The 21,504-nt window shown below is 48.7% G+C and overlaps 1 protein-coding gene across 1 annotated transcript in view; it reads left to right on the top strand.

The window, feature by feature from the left end:
* Positions 1–3,292: 3,292 nt before the first annotated feature.
* Positions 3,293–21,504, top strand: part of CCDC150 (coiled-coil domain containing 150) — a 43,690-nt gene continuing 25,478 nt past the window's right edge. Inside the window, 12 exon segments of the mRNA XM_056861237.1 lie at positions 3,293–3,438; positions 6,585–6,805; positions 7,589–7,767; positions 9,783–9,851; positions 10,704–10,820; positions 10,937–11,066; positions 11,532–11,575; positions 16,203–16,295; positions 16,736–16,843; positions 17,200–17,324; positions 17,798–17,954; positions 21,266–21,334. Coding sequence (XP_056717215.1) covers positions 3,293–3,438; positions 6,585–6,805; positions 7,589–7,767; positions 9,783–9,851; positions 10,704–10,820; positions 10,937–11,066; positions 11,532–11,575; positions 16,203–16,295; positions 16,736–16,843; positions 17,200–17,324; positions 17,798–17,954; positions 21,266–21,334 — 1,458 coding nt within the window.

Raw genomic sequence — 21,504 nt, forward strand, 5'->3', positions numbered from 1 at the left:
ATTTTCCGGGTGGAGCCTGAGGAGGGCAGGGTTTGGAGAGGGGAGGGATATAATGCCACAGAATCCACCTTCCAGAGCAGCCGTTTTCTCCAGGGGAACTGATCTCTATAGGCTTCTCCTCCATGAACATGTCCATTCCCCTCTTAAAGCCTTCCAAGTGGGCAGCCATCACCACATCCTGGGGCAGGGAGTTCCACCATTTCACTGTCCGATCCTGCCAGTTCGACCTTGTCAGACCTTGCATGCTAAGCAGGGTTGACCCTGATTAGTACTTCGATGGGAGCCCACCAAGGAAGTCCAGGGTTGCTATGCAGAGGCAGGCAATGGCAAACCTTCTCGTCTTCAAAAAACCTTTGGGGGTCGCTATAACCCGGTTGCAATTTGACAGCACTTTTCACCACCACCACCATTAAATTAAGAAAACTGGAATCTTATGCCAACCTAACCCCCCCCCAAACCCTCTACAAAAGTAGACAATCAATCCTCTGTAAAACAAAACAAAACAATCATGAGAAATAGCAAACAATACAGCAGTTTACTGCCCAGCGAGTGGTTTGTGTTGTGACCCTGGAAGAAAAAACATCTTGTTCTTAAGGTGAGAAGAAAGTTTGTTAGTTCTTTAAGCATCCCTGGATTTGGTTCATTTCTCTTTTCAGTTTGTGACATCTTAGATCGATCATGAACATCCCTGTCGAGGAGGGGCTGTGGCTCAGTGATAGAGCATGTGCTTGGCATGCAGAAGGTCCCAGGTTCAACCCCCGGCACCTCCAGTTAATGAAGGACCAGGCAGGAGGTGATGTGAAAGACCTTCGCCTCAGACCCTGGAGAGCTGCTGCCAGTCTGAACAGACGATACTGAACCTGATGGACAGATGGTCTGATTCAGGATAAGGCAGCTTCATGTGTCAACATTGGGGAGGGCCCGGGGCTCAGTGACGGAGCCTCTGCTTGGCATGCAGAAGGACCTCCCAGGTTCAATCCCCGGCATCTCCAGATAAAGAGACTAGGCGGGTGGGTGATGGGAAAGACCCTTTTCTGCCTGAGACCCTGGAGAGCCGCTGCCGGTCTGAGTAGACAGTACTGACTTTGATGGACCAAGGGGGGGGTCTAATTCAGTAGAAGGCAGCTTCATGTGTTCATGGGGAGGGAACGTGGTTCAGTGGCGGAGCCTCTGCTTGGCATGCAGAAGGTCCCAGGTTCAATCCCCGGCATCTCCAGTTAAAAGGACTAGGCAAGCAGGTGATGTGAAAGACCCCTGCCTGAGACCCTGGAGAGCCATGAAGAGGGGGCATGGCTTAGTGGTAGAGCCTCTGCTTGGCATGCAGAAGGTCCCAGGTTCAATCCTCGGCACCTCCAGTTAAAAGGACTAGGCAAGCAGGTGATGTGAAAGACCCCTGCCTGAGACCCTGGAAAGCTGTGAAGAGCTCAATGGCAGAGCATCTGCCTGGCATGCAGAAGGTCCCAGGTTCAATCCCTGGCACCTCCAGTTAAAGGGACCAGGCAAGTAGGTGATGGGAAAGACCTTCTCTGCCTGAGACCCTGGAGAGCTGCTGCCGGTCTGAGTAGACAGTGCTGACTTGGATGGACCAAGAGGGGTCTGATTCAGTAGAAGGCAGCTTCCTGTGTTCAACGGGGGAAGGGGGGGATCATCCTATCCTATCAGTTTTGTAAACTCGCTGGGACGATGCATTGCTCTCCCCCTCCCCAGCCAAACCCCCTACTTCTGAGTTTCTGCACGCGGGTGTGGGGACGGTTGCGCATGCGTGCCCCGGCGCGGCTTCCCTAAGACCCCGGCTTTGGAAGAGGGAAAGGACTACGAGTCCCAGAATGCACCACGAGGCAATGGGGCGCGTGCGCGGGACGGAGCCCCTGCGGGAAGCGGGGCCGTTTGAAGCGGGGCAGGAGCTCCATGGAAACGGGGCCGCGCGGCGTCGGGGGTAAGTGGGGCTGGGGTCTGCGGGGCCTGCAGAGAGGGAGGGAGGGAGGGAGGGAGGGAGGGAGGGGGGCGTGCATGGACACCCCTGCCCGCCCAGCCTCCCCCTTCCTCCCAGGAGCTCGCAGGGGGGACGCCACTCTTTTCTGCTCCGTCCCCACAACAGCCCTGCGAGGTAGGCCGGGCCAAGCTTCCGTGGCCCAGCGGGGATTCGAACTCGGGTCTCCCAGATCCTAGGCTGTCATGCAGGGATGCCAGCCTCCCGGTGGGACCTGGGCACCCTCTGGAATGGCAGCTCATCTCCAGGCTACAGAGATCAGCTCCCCTGGAGAAAGTGGATGCCATGGAGGGTGGGCTCTATGGCATTGCACCCCACGGAGGTACCCTGTCCTCCGCAGGCTCCATCCCCAAATCTCTAGGACTTTCCCAGGCTGGATCTGGCAACCCTAAACCACCCCCCATCCCCTGCTGGTGGTCAGGGGGGGGGGGACCTGGTGACCCTACCCGGGATGACAGCTAATCTCCGGACTGCAGAGATTGGTCCCCCTGGAGAAAATGGATGCTTTGGAGGGTGGACTCTGTGGCTTTGCAGAAGAAGAAGAGTGGGTTTTCACACCCCAATTTTCTCTACCTTTTCAGGAGAATCAAACTACCTCCCATCCCCCGCCGGTGGCCAGGTGGCATACACACACACACACATGGCAACTCTAAGAAGATCATAGAGTTGGAAGGGACCTCCAGGGCCATCAAGTCCAACCCCCTGCACAATGCAGGAAATTCACAACTACCTCCCCCCCACACACCCCAGTGACCCCCTACTCCATGCCCAGAAGATGGTCAAGATGCCCTCCCTCTCATCATCTGCTTAAGGTCACAGAATCAGCATTGCTGACAGATGGCCATCTAACCTCTTCTTAAAAACCTCCAGGGAAGGAGAGCCCACCACCTCCCGAGGAAGCCTGTTCCACCGAGGAACCGCTCTAACTGTTAGAAAATTCTTCCTAATATTGTCGAAGGCTTTCACGGTCAGAGTTCATTGGTTCTTGTAGGTTATCCGGGCTGTGTAACCGTGGTCTTGGAATTTTCTTTCCTGACGTTTCGCCAGCAGCTGTGGCAGGCATCTTCAGAGTAGTAACACTGTCCTTCAGTGTTACTACTCTGAAGATGCCTGCCACAGTTGCTGGCGAAACGTCAGGAAAGAAAATTCCAAGACCACGGTTACACAGCCCGGATAACCTACAAGAACCAATTCTTCCTAATGTCTAGATGGAACCTCTGGCCGTTTCCAAAAACCCTTGTACCTGGTAGAGATATTGGGTTTTCTTCTTTGCAGTTGGCACGGCGGCTGCTGAACTCCGAAATGTCCAGGCCGGTCATTGCCCCTGTGAGCGTCAACGCGACAGCTCCGGAAACCTTTGAGGTCCTGGACCAGAGGATGAGAGTCGTGGAAGATCAGGCGAGCACACTGCTGAAGGATTTGGAGGCACTAGGTGCGAATGGCTGCAGGTAGGGCTGAAACGGATATCTCGATTCCATGTTTTCCTTGCTTTGAGCTCTTGTGTTCTGTTCCCTCCCCTCCAAGATCAGAGTTTGTAACAGCGCACACCTAGGAATTTACTCCAGTCTGAGGACATTGGTTTCAGTCGCTTTCGACTGGTGGAACACAGCCTAGGATTGCACCATAACTCATTGAAATTTGCTTATTGCTTGCATTATTGTGCATTTTTGGTGAGCAGGAACAGTTGTGTATTCTGAAGATGGGCCATTTAATTTTTTAATTGATTTTTTGGTTATAATTTATGCTGTAAATGGCCCCATGGTGCAGAGTGGTAAGCTGCAGTACTGCAGTCAAAAGCTCTGCTCACAACTTGAGTTCGATCCCGACGGAATTCAGTTTCAGGCAGCCGGCTCAAGGTTGACTCAGTCTTCAGTCCTTCCGAGGTCAGTAAAATGAGTCCCCAGCTTGCTGGGGGTAAAGTGTAGATGACTGGGGAAGGCGATGGCAAACCGCCTAGTAAACGTCGGCATGTGATGTCACCCCATGGGTCAGGAATGACCCGGTGCTTGCAGAGGAGACCACCTTTACCTTTAAATGGCCTTTGGAGCTCTTTTTGAAAGCAGGTTTATAAATAAATCCGTGAAGGCAAATGTGCTGATAACAAAAAATGTGTTGTTATATGCAAAGAAAAGAACTTGAAAACTATGCCGTTTGTCAAGGACACACTACCGACAACGTAACTCTATAGCCTGGGACGTTTGGCAACCATTTCCCTAGAGATAAGCATCAGTTTCAACAGCAGAAGCATGAAAGCACCTTCATTTTCCTGCCCTGTCTGCTTTCTTGCATTTGATCTACCCAGCTGCTGAGAGAATTCTGACAAACCCACTCCCTCTGGCAAACGACTGAAACTGCGCTGAACTTGACTCTTGGCTTGGAATGATGCATTTCTGAAGACACACGAAGCTGCCTTCTACTGAATCAGACCTTTGGTCCATCAAAGTCAGTATTGTCTACTCAGACTGGCAGCGGCTCTCCAGGGTCTCAGGCAGGGGTCTTTCTCATCACCTACCTGCCCGGTCCCTTTAACTGGAGATACTGGGGATTGAACCTGGGACCTTCTGTATATCAAGCAGAGGCTCTACCACTGAGACACACTACTCCTCTGCACAGAGGTTAGTCTTCTGTGCAGCTGTTGAAGAGCGAGAACGCACTCTTACCTGTGCAGGTTATACCGGGCGCTGCAAGAACTTGAAATACCTCTCAGCACATATAGTAGGGGTCTCAAACCTTTTCGAGCCTGCGGGCATCTTTGGAATTCTGAAACAACGTGGTGGGCACAGCCACAAAATGGCTGCCTAGGGAGGCAAAGAACCACGCAACGGCTGCCGCAGCTTACCTTCAGACATGCAGTGATGATCCTTGTGCTGTGGTTGCAGCTGCTACCAAAGCAGTGTTTTTAAAAACCCACACGGCCAATCAGAATCCTTTGTGGGCTAAAGACCCATCTGGCCCCACCCACTTTCTAAGAACACCATATTGGGGATCCCTGCAGTATAGAATAGTTCTTAAGATGCTTATTTAGCCCCGTTATCTCCATAATCAGGTTATGATATCATTTGCCCCTCCGTTTTTATCATCACAACAACCTTGTGAGGTAGGCTGGGCTGAGTGGTAGCTTAGTGGAAGAACATCTGCTTTCCATACAGAAAGTCCCAGGTTTGGCCCCCGGCATCTCCAGTTAAAAGGGCATGGCAGTAGGTGATGGGAAAGACCCCTGCCTGAGACCCTGGAGAGCCGCTGCCAGTCTGAGTGGACAATTCTGACCTTGATGGATGAATGATCTAATTCAGTACAAGACAGCTTCATGTGTATTTCCAGATCCTAGTTGGACACTTTGACCATTATATCATGTTGACATGACACATTCACCTTCTGAAAGAAGATCTCTTTCAGTTTATCCTCCCCTTGCCGACTTTATGGTACTTTCTCCAGCTCTATGGCTGCCATCCCTAATTCCTTGAACTTCATCAACAAAATAACTGCCAATCTCCTGGACGGGACATGGTGTTCTAATTGTGGGGACTCGGCAGGAGAGAGGGAGAATGAATGGGAGTTGTTTTCTTATCCGGGAGAAAGGAAGGGGGTGTCTTAGGGACCCCAGTGGAGGTGAAGGCTAAACTTGGTGGTGGGAAGTAACATCAAATCACAGCAAACTTGTGGAGACCCTGAAAGTTTTCAAGGCAAGAGATGAACAGAGGTGGTTTGCCATTCTACGTAGTAACCCTGGACTTCCTCAGTGGTCTCCCATCCAAGTACTGATGAGAGCTGACAAGATCAGGCTACCTGGGCCATCCAAGTCAGATTACACCCCCCTCCCCCATCACTGGCCATTTATGCAGGGCTGCTTCCCTTGCGGTAACCTCGACTGCTTTGGAGCTTCTTTTTGATTATGCATGCCTTTTGCATAGTTAAATTGTGGAACTCCCTGCCCCAGGATGTGGTGCTGGCTGCCATCTTGGAAGGCTTTAAGAGGGGAGTGGGCATGTTCATGGAGGAGAGGGCTAGCCATGGCTCCTAGTCAAAATGAATACTAGCCATAATGAATACCTATTCTCTCTCCAGGATCAGAGGAGCATATCTTAGGTGCCGTGGAACGCAGGCAGGACAATACTGCTGCAGTCGTCTTGTTTGTGGGCTTCCTAAAGGCACCTGGTTGGCCACTGTGTGAACAGACTGCTGGACTTGATGGCCCTTGGTCTGACCCAGCAGGGCCTTTCTTATGTTCTTTCCCGATCGTCAGAGGTGGCCTCGCTCTCCCCATGTGTTTCCATGCATTTTGCCCATGTTTTCTGGATGCTGTTTTAGCCAGAATCTGGAAAACATGGGCAAAATGCGTGGAAGCACGCGGGACGATCTCTGACGGTCGGGAAAGACATGCATAATCAAAAGGAAGCCCCGAAGCAGTTGGCGGGGTTGACCGGGGTGGGTGGGAAACAGCTCTGCATAAATGGCCATTGGGAATGAGAAGCAGGCGTAACTTCCTCTCAGCCGGGCTTTAGATTGTAGCTATGTGGCTGTGCACTTAGCATTGTGTTGATACGTGATTTTGTTTCGATTAACGTGGGCTTTTGCGACACTTGGTTTTCCCCAGGGTGGAGTTCTTCCCTTGCAAACCTTTGGAGCGCTCTGAAGATTGCCGCCCCGTCAGCCCCCTTTGCGCTCGAGGGGCATTTGGCGGCGAGAACAACACGCTGTGGAAATGCTGTGAACAGCTGGTGAGTCGGATGTGCCGCCTGGAGAGCGTCGTTCAGACCCTGAGGCTGAGCCTGTTCCGGCTGCAGACTGAGAAAGACCTGAATCCGCAGCACGCAGGTACTACTCGAAAGGAAGCTGGCATTGGCAAGAAGCTGTTCACGCCTTCTAGTGTCCTACGTTTCTGTGGTCTCGACAGTGGTAACTCTGAAATTGTGCCCCTCAAGACAGCAGTCCGCAAGGAATTGATTAAGCTGGTATGAGGTGGAAGTGGATGTGGTGTAGTGCAGTGGTTAAGAGTGGTGAACTCGAATCTGGAGGTTTGATTCCCTGCCTCCTCCACATGAGCGTCGGAGGCTAATATGGTGAATTGGGGTTGTTTCCCCACTCCTGCATTTGCAGCCTGCAGGGTGTCCTTGGGCTGGTCACAGCTCTCTTAGAGCTCTCTCAGCCCCACCTACCTCACAGGGTGTCTGTTGTGGCGAGGGGAAGGGAAGGTGATCATAAGCCGCTTTGAGTCTCCTTAAAAGGTAGAGAAAAGCGGGGTATTAAAAAAACCCCAACTCTTCTTCTTGTTATGATTTATCGCTCTGGGCCTCACCTACTTCTGATCAGTCTCTGCCAAGGAGGGGTAATCCTTGTCTGTGCTGTAATTGGCTCTTCAGCCTCTTGCAAAGCAGATGGAGTGATCTGTCAGGGCTCGTGTTCCTCAGTGACTTACACAGAAACAAGATGGGCTTCTCTAACAGTGTGTGTTAGTTATTCATGTGGGAAAGTAAACTGTTGGGGGCGTAACCGAAGTAGGCCTCGGAGCGTCCTCCAGGCAGGCAGGCATTTGGCTCTCGTGGGTTCAGTGAGCGTGGCTCAGGAATCCCTCTCAGCTTCTTCCTCGCTGTCTGCCAGCCAATCTGGAGCAGCGCCTGAACACGATCCAGAAGGAGCACCTGCAGGAGCTGAAGACGCTGCAGGCGGAAGGGTGGTCACTACGCCAGCAACTGAGCGACTCGCGAGAGGAGGCAGAAAAAGCCTGCGAGCGAGCAGAAAGGCTCAGCGCTGCCCTGGAGATTGCAACGGCGACCAAGGTACGTTGGGGAGGGGCCATGGTTCAGTGGTAGAGCATCTGCTTGGCATGCAGAAGGTCCTAGGTTCAATCCCCGGCATCTCCAGTTAAAGGGACAAGGGAGAAAGGTGATGTGAAAGACCCCTGCCTGAGACCCTGGAGAGTCTGAGTAGACAATACTGACTTTGATGGACCATGGGTTTGATTCAGTATAAGGCAGCTTCATGGGTTCATGTGTACTGAGGTTTCCGGTGCTGCGGCAGCCGCCTCTCAAGATTTGTAGACTGAGTCTCTTTCCCTGAAAGGATGCGAGCTTGTAAAAAGATCGCTGTGTTTTGGTGAGCTCAGAGCCCGCTTACCAAAAACGGGAATGGTGAGAGCTGTGAGGTTATTTATTTTTGCTTTTGCTAAAAGGTGGCAGGATTTCTGGGAATGGGCTTCCTCTCATTGGGAGTGGCTAGAAAGCCTGATGACTGCGGTCTCATCAAATCCAGCTGTGACGTAGGCGCCTCTAGTGGAATGCGTACACCAGATCCCCAGGGTGATGCTGGCGGGCATCATGATGCCTGCCAAGATCTTTCCTGGAGCCCGCCTAGTATTTTAGAAAGCGGTTCCTGCCCATCAGGGCTTCCGATTGGCCGTTGGAGATCCAATTGACTGAGCAGATTAAAATAACATTTCAGCAGCAGCTGCTCCCATGTTGGCTTTATTTTCTCTCTGTCCTCTTTCCCAGTGTTTTTTAATTTTTAGAAATTATCCCTCTTCTTCCGGCTTTTAGGCTTTCACTATGTGTGTGTGGTTTCATCTCCTACCGCAGCCATTTTGTGGTTGGCGGCACCTCCTGTGGCAGCCATTTTGTGGTTGTGCCCATCAGCCCTGTGCCAGAATTCCAGTGGTGCCTGCAGGTTCACAAGTTGGGGACCCCTAGCCTAGAAGGATGAGAAGATTAGCTTTCATTGGTGTGGGAGGGAGTTTTCTGCCATTCCCATCTGAGGTGAAATGTGATTGGTGGTTGTTACTGTTACTGGCTCCTGCTAAACGTGTGTTTGACGGTTGAGTGAAGGCCTTTTCTTGAGTGAAGGCTATTTCGGACAACACTTGATCCATACACCCCTCTGTCTCTACATGTATTTTCACACCCACCCCTCTATTTTTTAAAAATTTATTAGAAACATTTAATCTTACAAGAAAAGAAAAAGGGCCACCCCTCTATTTTTGTTTTTGTCCCTTCCCACTTCCCATAATCTTTGTTCCACTTTGTGCCAAAATAATTTGAAATCAAAGCAGATTATGCAAAAAAACAAACCAATAAACAACAAACCCCCATACATGCAAAGATTAAGTGTGTTAAGTGGCTTGAAAAAATGTGTAGCTTTTATATTTTCAGAGTCTTCTGTGAACGATTTAATCACTTCTGCAACTGATTAAAATGTGGGATTTGATGCCCTAGGATGTACTTATGGCCACAGGCATTGACAGATTTAAAAGGGGGTTAGATAGATTCATGGAAAACTGGTCTATCAGTGGCTACTAGTCATGGAGACTAAGGGGAACCTTCAAGTGCAAAGGCAGTAAGCCTCTAAATATCAGTTCCAGGAGGCAATGTCAGGGGAAAGTCTCGGCCTCTGTGCCCTGTTGTTGGCCCTCCAGAGGAACTGCTTGGCTGCTGTGTGAGACAGGATGCTGGACAAGAAGGACCGCAGGTCTGACCCAGCAGGGCTCTTCTTATGTTATTGTACGCTGCCCATTTTGCAATTCATATTCTTAGCATCCCCCACCCCCAAATTTGCTCTGGTTTCAAATTATATATAGTGGGCTTACTTTTCTAATGGTGTAAGAAGTGACCGTGCAAAACAAAAATACCAGCCCCTCGATGCCCCAGTCAACCACGTAAATCCAAGTTTCAGAAAGGTCTACTGGGGCATCGCTGTTGAGTGCAAAGGTTCCTCGTCTGCCTAGAGGCCAGCTCTGAAAGGCCTTTTTCCTGCGTCCTGCTGCTGCAGCTTGGCTGGACGTATGCTCTTTTCTTCTTTGCAGAGAGACGTGGCCGTTGCTGCAAAGGAGCTGAGGGCGACAAAAAATAAAATGAACCACAACCTGCAGGAGGTAAGGGCAGGAGGCCGGTTGTTACTTCCGGGGAGAGGGAGAAGAGCTTCCTAAAGATCCCCAGAACCCATAATTCTCAAACCTAGGGGATGAGCGCACACATGAAACTGCCTTCCGCTGAGTCTTTGGTCTAGCTAGGTCAGTATTATTGGGAGAGGTTGTGGCTCAGCGGTAGAGTATCCACTTGGCACACGGAAGGTCCCAGGTTCAATCCCCAGCATCTCCAGTTAAAAGGACCAGGCAGGAGGTGATGTGAAAGGCCTTTCTCTGCCTGAGACCCTGGAGAGCCTCTGCCGGTCTGAGTAGACAATACTGACGTTGATGGTCCAGTGGTCTGAGGTGCAGCTAGCCACAAAATGGCTGCCACAGGAGGTGCAGCTAGCCACAAAATGGCTGTCGCAGTTTACCTTCAGTCACACGGTGATGATTTTTGTGCTGTGGTGGCAGCTGCTACCAAAGCAATGCCTTTAAAAATCAGAAGCCTTGCTGGGCAAAAGCAAGTGTTATGGTGCTAGCGGGCACCACTTTGGGGACCCCTGGTTTAGCATCTCATTCTTTATTAGCACTTTCAGTCTCAGACCGAGTTGGTTTTTCATGCCAGTTTTAAATACAAAGTGTGTCAAGATTTTACCACAGAGATGCTCAGGAACAAGAGTGTGACCTCACTGTGTCAACATAAAATCACTGGTAGCTCTCAGGTTTTAGCAGAGTTTCATGGTTTTTCCTATCCTTGCAGTTTAACTATATGTAAAGAAGCAGGGCTTGGTTTTTGCAGTAAGGTCCCAAAGCGTCTCCAACATTGATTACTCAGTTCATTCACCCGCTTGATCTTTTAAAAAAAATTTCTTGTAGGTAAAACAGCAGCTCTCTAAGGAGTCTAGCATGAGGAAGTCCTTGGAAGAATCCCAAGAAGTCCTGCTGTATCGGGTGCAGGATATGGAGCAGACGGTGGAGAATGAACGGAAGCAGGTTGGTACATTTCGGCAGTGTCCATCCGTCCTGTGGGTTTCAACCATTGCTGAAGCGTAGTAGTGCCAAAGGAGACGAAGCTAACTGACCTGCCTCTCATCCGGGTCTTATTCCAGGTTCACATTCTGCAGCTGGACTGCAACAGCCTGCACGAAGACATTCAGGCAGCTCAGGAGAGGCTGCGGGAGGAGGAGGAGAGGGCAGTCCGGCTGGAGCAGGAATGCGCGCAGCTCAGAGCTGATCTAGGTATGGGGGGAAAGCATCGCGGCCGACTGGGCGGCCCCGGGGGCCTCGAATGGCAATGGGGTGCTCCTTAGCCCATGTGGAAGTAAATACATCTGGGCCGGAAGTGGTGTGCCAAGGGGGCAGGGCCTCTCCCGATTGCTGGGGCCTTCAAAGGCCAGCATCAGCTGGGGGGCAGAGTCTGAGGCACAGTGAAGCAGGAAGGCCCCAGGTGGCAGGAAGGAGTCAGGGGCTGCTGTTGGCAGGGAAGAAGAAGAGTTGGCTTTTATACCCTGCTTTTCTCTACTGTAAGGAGTTTAAAGCAGTTTACAATCTCCTTCCCTTCCCCTCCCCACAACAGGCGCCTTGTGAGGTATGTTATTACAGTATGATATCCTAGGGAGTTCTATAGCGGACAGTTTGATAAAAGCCCTGTTGACGTAAAAAGTGAGTATTTTGAACGGCTGCTTTTGTTTGGCTCTGCTCTAGAATCCCGAGAGAATACCATTTCCAAGCTCAGCGAAGAAGAAAAAGTAAGTTCAAACAAGGGAATCTTGAACGGGAGAGAAGTTTGAATGTTTGTGCTTTTGAAAGTGGCTGACCCCCCCAAACCCCGTCCCCTATACCTGTAAGTCAGGAGTGGCCAACTGAGGGCAGCTCAGACGAACAGTTCTCCGCCTGTGTTGACCCTAACAAAAGCCAAAAAAAGTTGAAGGGAAAAATATGTAGGAAAAACAAACCTACTATTTAAAATCTGGTCAGGAATGAACAAAATGAATACCCTTTGATAAATAAAAAGGGACACAAAATAATCATGATTGTAGCATATAGAACAGAACAGAATAGGTGTTTTGACCTGCTCTCTTTATCAGGACTCCAATATACAAAATCTTAATCCAGTTTACTCCTGGTCAAAAATATGTGGTTAATCATATTCAGAGATCCTATATAGGCTCCATAAGCCCATTATTCTATTTGGCATTGACACAATAACTGCAGAATTAAAACATCAGAAATTCAGAAAAACAACGAATGTGTCGCTGGACCTTGTCTTGTTTGACTTACTTCATATAATTTGTTTTTAGATAGACCCTCGCTTTCAAATGGCTTTTTTCTAGTTTTCTGAAACTGCATCTTTATTAGGATTTGTGTGTGTGTGTGTGCAGTTGAAGAGACTTCATTTTATTTACCAGGTAAACTGTCTGATGGCAACGGGCAAACAAGTGTTGCTAAGCGTTTTTATCTTTTTGGTGGCAACTTCATGCCATTTACTGATGCATCTAGTATGGAGGTGTTTCTATGCTAATGCTAGAAGCCTCCAAGCAAAAATGGGGGAATTAGAGTGCATGGTTTTAAGAGAAAACATAGATATAGTGAGCATTACAGAAACCTGGTGGAGGGTAGAGAACCAGTGGGATACATTCATCCCTGGTTACAAACTGTATAGAAATGACAGGGAAGGGCATATTGGAGGGGGTGTTGCTATGTATATCAAGGAAGGCATGATGTCTAATAAGCTAGAGACCATAAAAAGGGCAGACTTGTCCACAGAATCCTTATGGGTGACGATTCCGGGCCCCAAAGGAGATTTAGTACTGGGAACGTTCTATCGGCCCCCTGACCAAATGGCTCAGGGTGATCTTGAGATGGAGAATGAAATTAGGGAAGCATGTAAAGGTAATGAAGTAGTAATAATGGGAGACTTCAACTTCCCTCATATTGATTGGATAATTGTATGCTCCAATCAAGCCAAAGAGATAAAATATTTAGACATCCTAAATGACTGTGCCCTCGAACAGTTGGTCATAGACTCAACCAGAGGGGAGGCGATCCTGGATTTAATACTCTGTGGTGCTGCCAGTGACTTAGTGCGGGATGTGGATGTAGTTGAGCCAGTTGGCAATAGTGATCACAATGGCATCAAATTTAATTTATATGCAAGTGGGAAAATGACTGGGAAATCTCACACAATTACCTTTGACTTTAAAAGAGGGAACTTCTCTAAAATGAGAAAACTGGTAAAGAGGAAGTTGAAAGAAACAGTTAGGAGGGTTAAATCTCTTGAAAAGGCTTGGGGGTTACTCAAGTCCACATTACTAGAGGCTCAGCTAGCTTGTATACCGCAGGTCAAGAAAGGTAGTAATAAGTCCAAGATGTCACCACCATGGCTAACGGGTAAGGTGAAGGAAGCAGTTGGAGAAAAAAAGTCTTCCTTCAGAGACTGGAAGGTTTGCCCAAACGAGGCGAACAGAAGCAAACACAAACTTGCACAAAGGAAATGCAAGCAGATAATTAGAGATGCAAAAAAAGATTTTGAGGGGCATATTGCTAAACACATCAAAACAAACAATAAGAAATTCTTTAAGTATATTAGGAGTAGGAAACCAGCTAGGGAAGCGGTTGGGCCATTGGATGACAATGGGAGTAAAGGAACTCTAAGGGAGGATAAAGCGATTGCTGAAAAACTAAATGAATTCTTCTCATCTGTCCTCACTGTTGAAGATACAGGGCAGATTCCTTCTCCTGAACAGAGATTTTGGAGAGGGGAAAATGAAGAACTGAGACAAATAGTGGTAACAAGACAGGAAGTCCTAGAACGTCTAGATAAGCTGCAAACTAACAAGTCACAGGGACCAGACGGTATTCATCCTAGAGTTCTTCAAGAACTCAAATGGGAAATTGCTGAACTAACGATGATATGTAATATGTCCCTTCGATCAGCCTCTGTACCAGAGGACTGGAGAATGGCCAATGTAACACCCATTTATAAAGGTTCCAGGGGGGACCCAGGAAATTACAGGCCAGTTAGCTTAACGTCTGTTCTGGGTAAATTAGTGGAAAGCATTATTAAAGATAGAATTGTTAAGCATATAGAAGGGCAAGGTCTGCTGGGCAAAACCCAACATGGCTTCTGTAAGGGTAGGTCCTGTCTCACTAACCTATTAGAGTTTTTTGAAAGCGTCAATAAGCATGTGGACAGGAATGAGCCTGTGGATATTGTGTATTTGGATTTCCAGAAGGCTTTTGACAAAGTCCCCCACCAAAGACTGCTAAGCAAACTTCATAGTCACGGGATAAGAGGACAAGTCCTCTTATGGATTGAGAGCTGGCTGAAAAATAGGAAGCAGAGAGTAGGAATCAATGGTCAGTTCTCCCAATGGCGGGATGTGAGCAGTGGGGTGCCTCAGGGATCTGTGTTGGGACCGGTGCTTTTCAACCTGTTCATCAATGACCTGGAGTTGGGGTTAAACAGTGAAGTAGCCAAGTTTGCAGATGACACCAAATTATTTAGAGTGGTTAAAACAAAATCGGACTGTGAAGAGCTCCAGAAGGATCTCTGCATACTGGAAGAATGGGCATTAAAATGGCAAATGAGATTCAATGTGACTGTAAAGTGATGCATATTGGGACAAAAAATCCCAACTTCACATATACACTGATGAGATCTGTGCTGGCAGCAACAGACCAAGAAAGGGATCTTGGGGTGGTAGTGGATAGCTCAATGAAGATATCAACCCAGTGTGCGGCTGCTGTAAAAAAGGCAAATTCCATGCTGGCCATAATTAGACGAGGAATAGAGAATACAACTGCTGATATCATACTGCCCTTGTACAAATCTATGGTGAGACCACACTTGGAATACTGTGTACAGTTCTGGTCACCACACCTAAAAAAAGATATTACAGAGCTTGAGAAGGTGCAGAAAAGAGCAACCAAAATGATTAGGGGACTAGAGCAACTGTCCTATGGGGAGAGGTTAAGATGCTTAGGGCTGTTTAGCTTGGAAAGAAGGCAGCTAAGGGGAGGCATGATAGAGGTCTATAAAATTATGCATGGTTTGGAGAGAGTGGCCAGGAAGACGTTTTTCTCCCTCTCCCATAATACTAAAACACTGGGTCATCTGCTAAAGCTGGAGGGTGAGAGATTCAAAACAGATAAAAGGAAGTATTTTTTCACACAACGCATAGTTAAATTGTGGAACTCCCTGCCCGAGGATGTGGTGTTGGCTGCCAGCTTGGAGGGCTTTAAGAGGGGAGGGGACATATTCATGGAGGAGAGGAGTATTCATGGCTGTTAGTTAGAATGGATATTAGTCATGCTGCATACCTATTCTCTCTAGTATCAGAGGAGCATGCCTATTATTTTGGGTGCGGTGGAAAACAGGCAGGATGGTGCTGCTGCACTCGTCTTGTTAGTGACTTCCTAGAGGCACCTGGTTGGCCACTGTGTGAACAGACTGCTGGACTTGATGGGCCTTGGTCTGATCCAGCAGGGCCTTTCTTATGTTCTTATGTTTTGAAATTAAATCTTTGAAGGAATACTGGCTGACATAGTCCAACAAGGTATTCCTGAGCATGCACACAGATACACACCCTTTCCCCTCAATTTTTTTTTTGTGGCTTTGTTAGTTTTTGGATAGGTTGTATCCATCTTTCTTGTTTACCCCAACCTTGGCCAATTGATTGGGGTTAATGGACATATTATATGTAGACCACAAGATGTAGACAAGCTGAAATGTGTCCAGAGGAGGGCAACAAAGATGGTGAGGGGTCTGGAGACCAAGTCCTATGAGGAAAGGTTGAAGGAGCTGGGTATGTTTAGCCTGGAGAGAAGACTGAGAGGGGATATGATAACCATCTTCAAGTACTTGAAGGGCTGTCATCTAGAGGAGGGTGCCAAGTTGTTTTCTGTTGCCCCAAAAGGTCGGACCAGAACCAACGGGTTGAAATTAAATCAAAAGTGTTTCCGTCTAGACATTAGGAAGAACTTTCTAACAGAGTGGTTCCTCAGTGGAACAGGCTTCCTCGGGAGGTGGTAAGCTCTCCTTCCCTGGAGGTTTTTGAGAAGAGGTTAGATGGCCATTTGTCAGCAATGCTGAGTCTATGACCTTAAGCAGATGATGAGAGGGAGGGCACCTTGGCCATCTTCTGGGCATGGAGTAGGGGTCACTGGGTGTGTGTGGGGGAGGTACTTGTGAATTTCCTGCATTGTGTGTGGGGGGTTGGAGTAGATGACCCTAGTGGTCCCTTCCAACTCTATAGAAGATTCTATAGAAGAGCGGAGAATGGGATCAGTTGGTATTCCTTGGCTGATTACAGGTTGTCCGTTAGACTGTTTTTTTTTCACAGGGAGATTGTTTTTCTCCCCTTTTTACCCTAGGCTGCCCGGCTGTCTTCCAACAGAGAACACGAGGAGAACCTAAAGCTGCGATCAGAAATAACCGCTTTGCAAGAGATGGCGGGGGAAGTGCAGGTAATTAAAACAATTGTCTTGTGGTCTTCGTACAAAATTTCAGGGGGCGGAAAAAAGAAGTGGTTTGTAGGAGAGCCAGCATGGTGTAGTGGTTAAGAGCGGTGGACTCTAATCTGGCAGACACTAATTGGGAGAACTGGGTTTGATTCCCCACTCCTCCACATGAAGCCTGCTGGGTGACCTTGGGCTAGTCACAGTTCTCTCCGAACTCTCTCAGCCCCACCAACTTCACAAGGTGTCTGTTGCGGGGAGAGGAAGGGAAGGCGATCGTAAGCCGCTTTTCAGTCACCTTAAAAGGTAGAGAAAAGCGGGGTATAAAAACCAACACTACTTCTTTTATACATAGAGCTAGAAATATTTTTGGTTGTGTTTTTTTAAGGAAGAATGCTGGGACTGTTGTGGGAAAGCCCCCCCCCCCATGTTCTTTTTGTTTGTCTCAGGTGCTGAATGAGCAGCTAAGCCAACAGTGTGAAGAACTGAGCGACACCCTCCGAAGCGTTACTATGGAGAACGCTAAACTTATCTCTGATCACCAGGCCGCTCTGAAGGTGTGAAATCTTTTGAGTCTACTTTTATGTGACTTGTCCTCTGTGGTTCCTAGAGACCGGCTGAAATCCCACCAGTGCCTCCGAGTGTACCCAGGGCTCAGGGGGTTTGCCTTCCTTTGCCCTGGGCGCTGTGGGACTTGGTTGCCTAGCAATGAGGAGAGGTGTTCCGGCGTGCCCCTTTGCAATGCCTCTCACTACCTCCCTCTCTCCTTCCTTAAACAATAACCAAAAGAGAGAGAGAGAGATCCTTTTGAGCAGATGACTGTCAGTTTCTCGAACAGCTAGCTGTCAGAGAGACATTTCGGTTGCTCAGAATTCTCTCATTCTGGAGCACTTTCTTCAATTCTTCCCGTCAGGCAGAACAGGACAAAATTAATCGGAAGCTGCAAGAACAAGACCTGCTTCTGGATGCTGCCCGGGCCAACATTACAGGAGAGCTGCAGAACTTGCAGAAAGAGAAAGCTGAGCTTCAGAGAGAGAGGTGGGTGCAAACGGCATTAATGACGGTGGCCCTCCTTCACGGGAGTGGCGGCTTGGCTTTTCTTTCTTTCCTGCTCCCTCCTGTTTTTCGTGCCTTCATAGACGTGCTTAAGTGTTTAAAAGCAAAGAGGGCTTTAGGGCAAGGATCTGCTGTTTGGTGTGGGGGACGTTCTGGTGGTGGAAAGTGCCGTCAAGTTGCAGTTGACTTCTGGCGACCCTTCGGGTTTTCAAGGCAAGAGACGTTCAGAGATGGTTTGCCATTGCCTGCCTCTGTGTAGCAACCCTGGACTTCCATATTGGTCTCCCATCTAAACATTAACAAGGGTTGACCTGCTTAGCTTCCGAGATCGGATGAGATCGGGCTAGGCGGGGCTCCCCCAGGTCAGGGTGATAAGACCTTCTGACTGCTATGAAAATTGCAGGCGCCAGCTAGAAAAGAGCCATAGGTGCCTGCTTCTTGCCTTTTTATTGCAGAGATGCCCTGCTTGCTGAGCACGCTGACTGCAAACAGAAAGCTTGTGAAGATGCGGAGACCACGGCCACCCAGAAGGAGCTCCTGGAGGCCATGGTTGCCAGGTTACAAAGTGAACTAGAGACAGAGCTGAAGGAGAAGGAGAGACGAGAGGAAGAGGTATGGTGCATCGTTACTATGTCTCTCTGTTTTGAGAATGTTAATCTTTTATGCCAAGGGTTGCCAGGTTTCTCTGCTCCACCGGCAGGAGCTTTGCGGGGGCATGGCTGGGGGAACATGTTGTGCCAACATCACTTCCGCGTTTACCTGGAAGCGACATGGATGCTCTAGCAGTTCCCGCTGAAATTCTGTGGTTTCCATAGAAGAAGAGTTGGTTTTTATATGCCGACTTTCTCTACCACTTAAGGGAGAATCAAACCGGCTTACAATCACCTTCCCCTCCCCACAACAGACACCCTGTGAGGTAGGTAGAGCTGAGAGAGCTGTGACTAGCCCAAGGTCACCCAGCTGGCTTCATGTGGAGGAGTGGGGAAACAAATCCAGCTCACCAGATTAGTGTCTGTCGCTCATGTGGAGGAGTGGGGAATCAAACCTGGTTCTCCAGATCAGACTCCACCACTCTTAACCACTACACCATGCTGGCTCTCGGCGGAGATTGCTAGAGCATCCACGTTGCTTCCAGGTGAACCCGGAAGTGACGTCAGCGCATTGTGTACCTCTCCCTCTGCTTGGCCCTCTTTTGCCCGTCAAACAGCTGTGGGTCGGCAGGCAGCCCCCACCAGGCAATTGGCAAGCCTGACTTGATATTAATTCCTATTAGGAAAATGCTCGTTGTTCATTATTAACTGTGCAAAAATTTGGAAAGGGGCAGTTCTCTGTTTATTCGGTGTTTCAGAATGGTTGTAACAATGCATTCAGGGCCATTCTATATGAGGGGACAGATTCCTGCACCTGCCCATTTTGGTACTGGGTGTCACTGGAAATAGTATGAAGAACAGGCGCAACTGACACCTCTGCTACTCATCTGTAACTTGTCTCGGGTGCAAATTCTGTTTCCTGGAAAGGGGTGAGCGTGCATGAAATTTAGTAATTGAAGGTATTCCGCCTTCGGTTTGGTTGGCACCCATATCCCCATTATTGGCCAGTATCATTTCCTCCATTTATTTGTGTATTGTTTATTTATTCAAAACATTTCCATGCCTACTTTGCACCCAAATAGGGTCCCCAAGGCAGCAAACTTAGCCAGCGGGCTGTAGTAATTAAGGTGTTGGACTAGGACATGGGAAACCCAGGTTCGAATCCCTGCTCGCGCCATGGAAGTTTGCTGGGTGTCCTTGGGCCAGTCATATGCTCTCAGCCCTGACCCTGGCTAGTAGTTGGATGGGAGACCACCAAAGATGTCCAGGGTTGTGATGCACAGGCAGGCAATGGCAAACCACCTCTGAACATTCCTTGCCTTGAAAAACCTATGGGGTCGCCATAAGTCAGCTGTGACTTGATGGCAAAAAAAAAAAAAGTGAACAGTTTGATAAAAACAGAAACACAGAATAACACAAGAAGGAAGGAGGGCCAGTGAGTTACAGGGGATGTGCCAAACAGACAAAGGAGTCTTCACCTACTGGCGGAAGGTCATGATAGAGGGAGTTCCCACCATGAACTAGAAGCCCTTTTTCAAATTGCCCCCCTGTCTAGCCTCCAATCGTGGGGTCTTCTGAAGCAGGGCCTCTGAAGGTAACTGGACAGGTAGGTTCTGATGGGAGAATGCGGTCTTTCAGATGCAATGTATGGGGAGGGGCTGTGGCTCAGTGGTAGAGCCTCTGCTTGGCAAGCAGAAGGTCCCAGGTTCAATCCCCAGCATCTCCAGTTAAAGGGACTAGGCAAGTAGGAGATGTGAAAGACCCCTGCCTGAGACCCTGGAGAGCAGCTGCCAGTCTGAGTAGACAATACTGACTTTGATGTACCAAGGGTGTGATTCAGTATAAGGCAGCGTCATGTGTTCATGTTTGGCCCATAGGCAAAACGGGGCCCCGGTGTGGCTGCAACAAAACTGCCGTGATTTAGTCCCTGAGAACCACTGCTGTCAACATTCTGGCTGCAGCGTTCTGTACCAGCTGTAGCTTCTGAACACTCTTCAAGGGCAGCCCTATATGCACTGCATTGCAGTAATCTAATCCTAATGTTATCAGGGCATACACCACGGTGGCAAGATCTTTCTTGCTTGGGAAGGGCTGCAGCCAATTCACCAGCCAAAGGTAGTGAAAGGCAGCCCTGGCCACCATTGCCAGCTGTTGATCCAACAGGATGCCTGGATCCAGCAACGCCCCGAAGCTAGAAACCTGTTTCTTTTGAGGGAGTCCAGAACAGGACATATCTCAGTTCCTGCATCAAACCTTCCCCCATTAGTATGTCTTGTAACAAAAAGGGAAACAGGTCGCTCCAGATATCTTTAGATGGCAGACATTTTCCCAAGATGCTCCCGAGAGCCAGCGTGATGTAGTGGTTAAGAGTGTTGGCTTGAAGTGGTGGAGTCTGATGTGGAGAACCAGCTTTGATTCCCCACTCCTTCACATGAGCAGTGGAGGCTAATGTGGTGAACTGGGTTGGTTTCCCCAGTCCTCTACATGAAGACAGCTGGGTGATCCTGGGCTAGTCACAGTTCTCTCCGAACTCTCTTAGCCCCACCTACCTCACAGGGTGTCTGTTGTGGGGAGGGGAAAGTGACTGTAAGCCGGTTTGATTCTTCCTTAAGTGGTAGAGAAAGTCGGCATATAAAAACCAACTCTTCTTCTTCTTTATTAGAAAATCTGAGTCCTGGTGAATGCAAAACCCATTCATTATGTATATCCTGCTAATTTTATTTTTTAAAGCATCAGAGGATCTGTGCGCCCCCATTAGATCATTTTTAAAAGCTAATTTTTGTAGAAATTCACATTACTTCCTTGAGTATATTTTATTCACTTTGTATCCTTTTCCCCCAATGGGGACCCAAAGCAGTTTACATCATTCTCCTCTCCTGTATTTTATCCTCACAGCAACCCTGTGAGGTAGGCTAGGATGAGAGTGTATGACTGCCTCAAGGTCACCCAGCAGGCTTCCATGGCAGAGCGGGGATTTGAACCTGGGTTTCCCAGATCCAAGTCCAAGACTTTAACCGATGCAAACAGTGAACGGAACCAATTCAAGGCTTGCCTTATATAAAGAATAATTTTTTAAAGGAGCCCACAGTCCTGCCAGAAGGAAGGAGAGGGGAATGTCAGAACTAGGCCAAGGAGAGCTGAGCTGAAAAGAAATGATATCTGAAAAGGAGGCAGAGTGAACGAAATGTGAGAAGGAGAGACAGCCTGAGCTAGAATCTCCCAATCAGGATTTTGGCAAAATTTCCTTCATCTACCTCGGGAGGGAACACAGCTCTGCTCGGATTCTTCTTTGGTCAAGTTGACGATAAAGCTATTTTTAATTCTTCCTGGCAGATGCAGAGAACAGTCCGTGAAATAACGCAGGAGAACACCAAATTGGAAGCAGAATTGACTGGAAATAAGGTACAGCCACTGCTAACCAACCCCATGTTTTGGCCACTTCCACTCTGTTAGGGTTCGGGAGGGCGTCAGGATGAATTGGGTTGCTGTGGAGGGTTCTGCATTCTGGATCTCTTGGGTTTCTTGGGGATTTCCGCAGAGGCTTTCCAGGTTCTGCAAAAGGTTGGGTGTGG

The sequence above is a fragment of the Euleptes europaea genome, chromosome 15, assembly GCF_029931775.1.
Source record: "Euleptes europaea isolate rEulEur1 chromosome 15, rEulEur1.hap1, whole genome shotgun sequence".
In the NCBI taxonomy this organism is placed as follows: Eukaryota; Metazoa; Chordata; class Lepidosauria; order Squamata; family Sphaerodactylidae; genus Euleptes; species Euleptes europaea.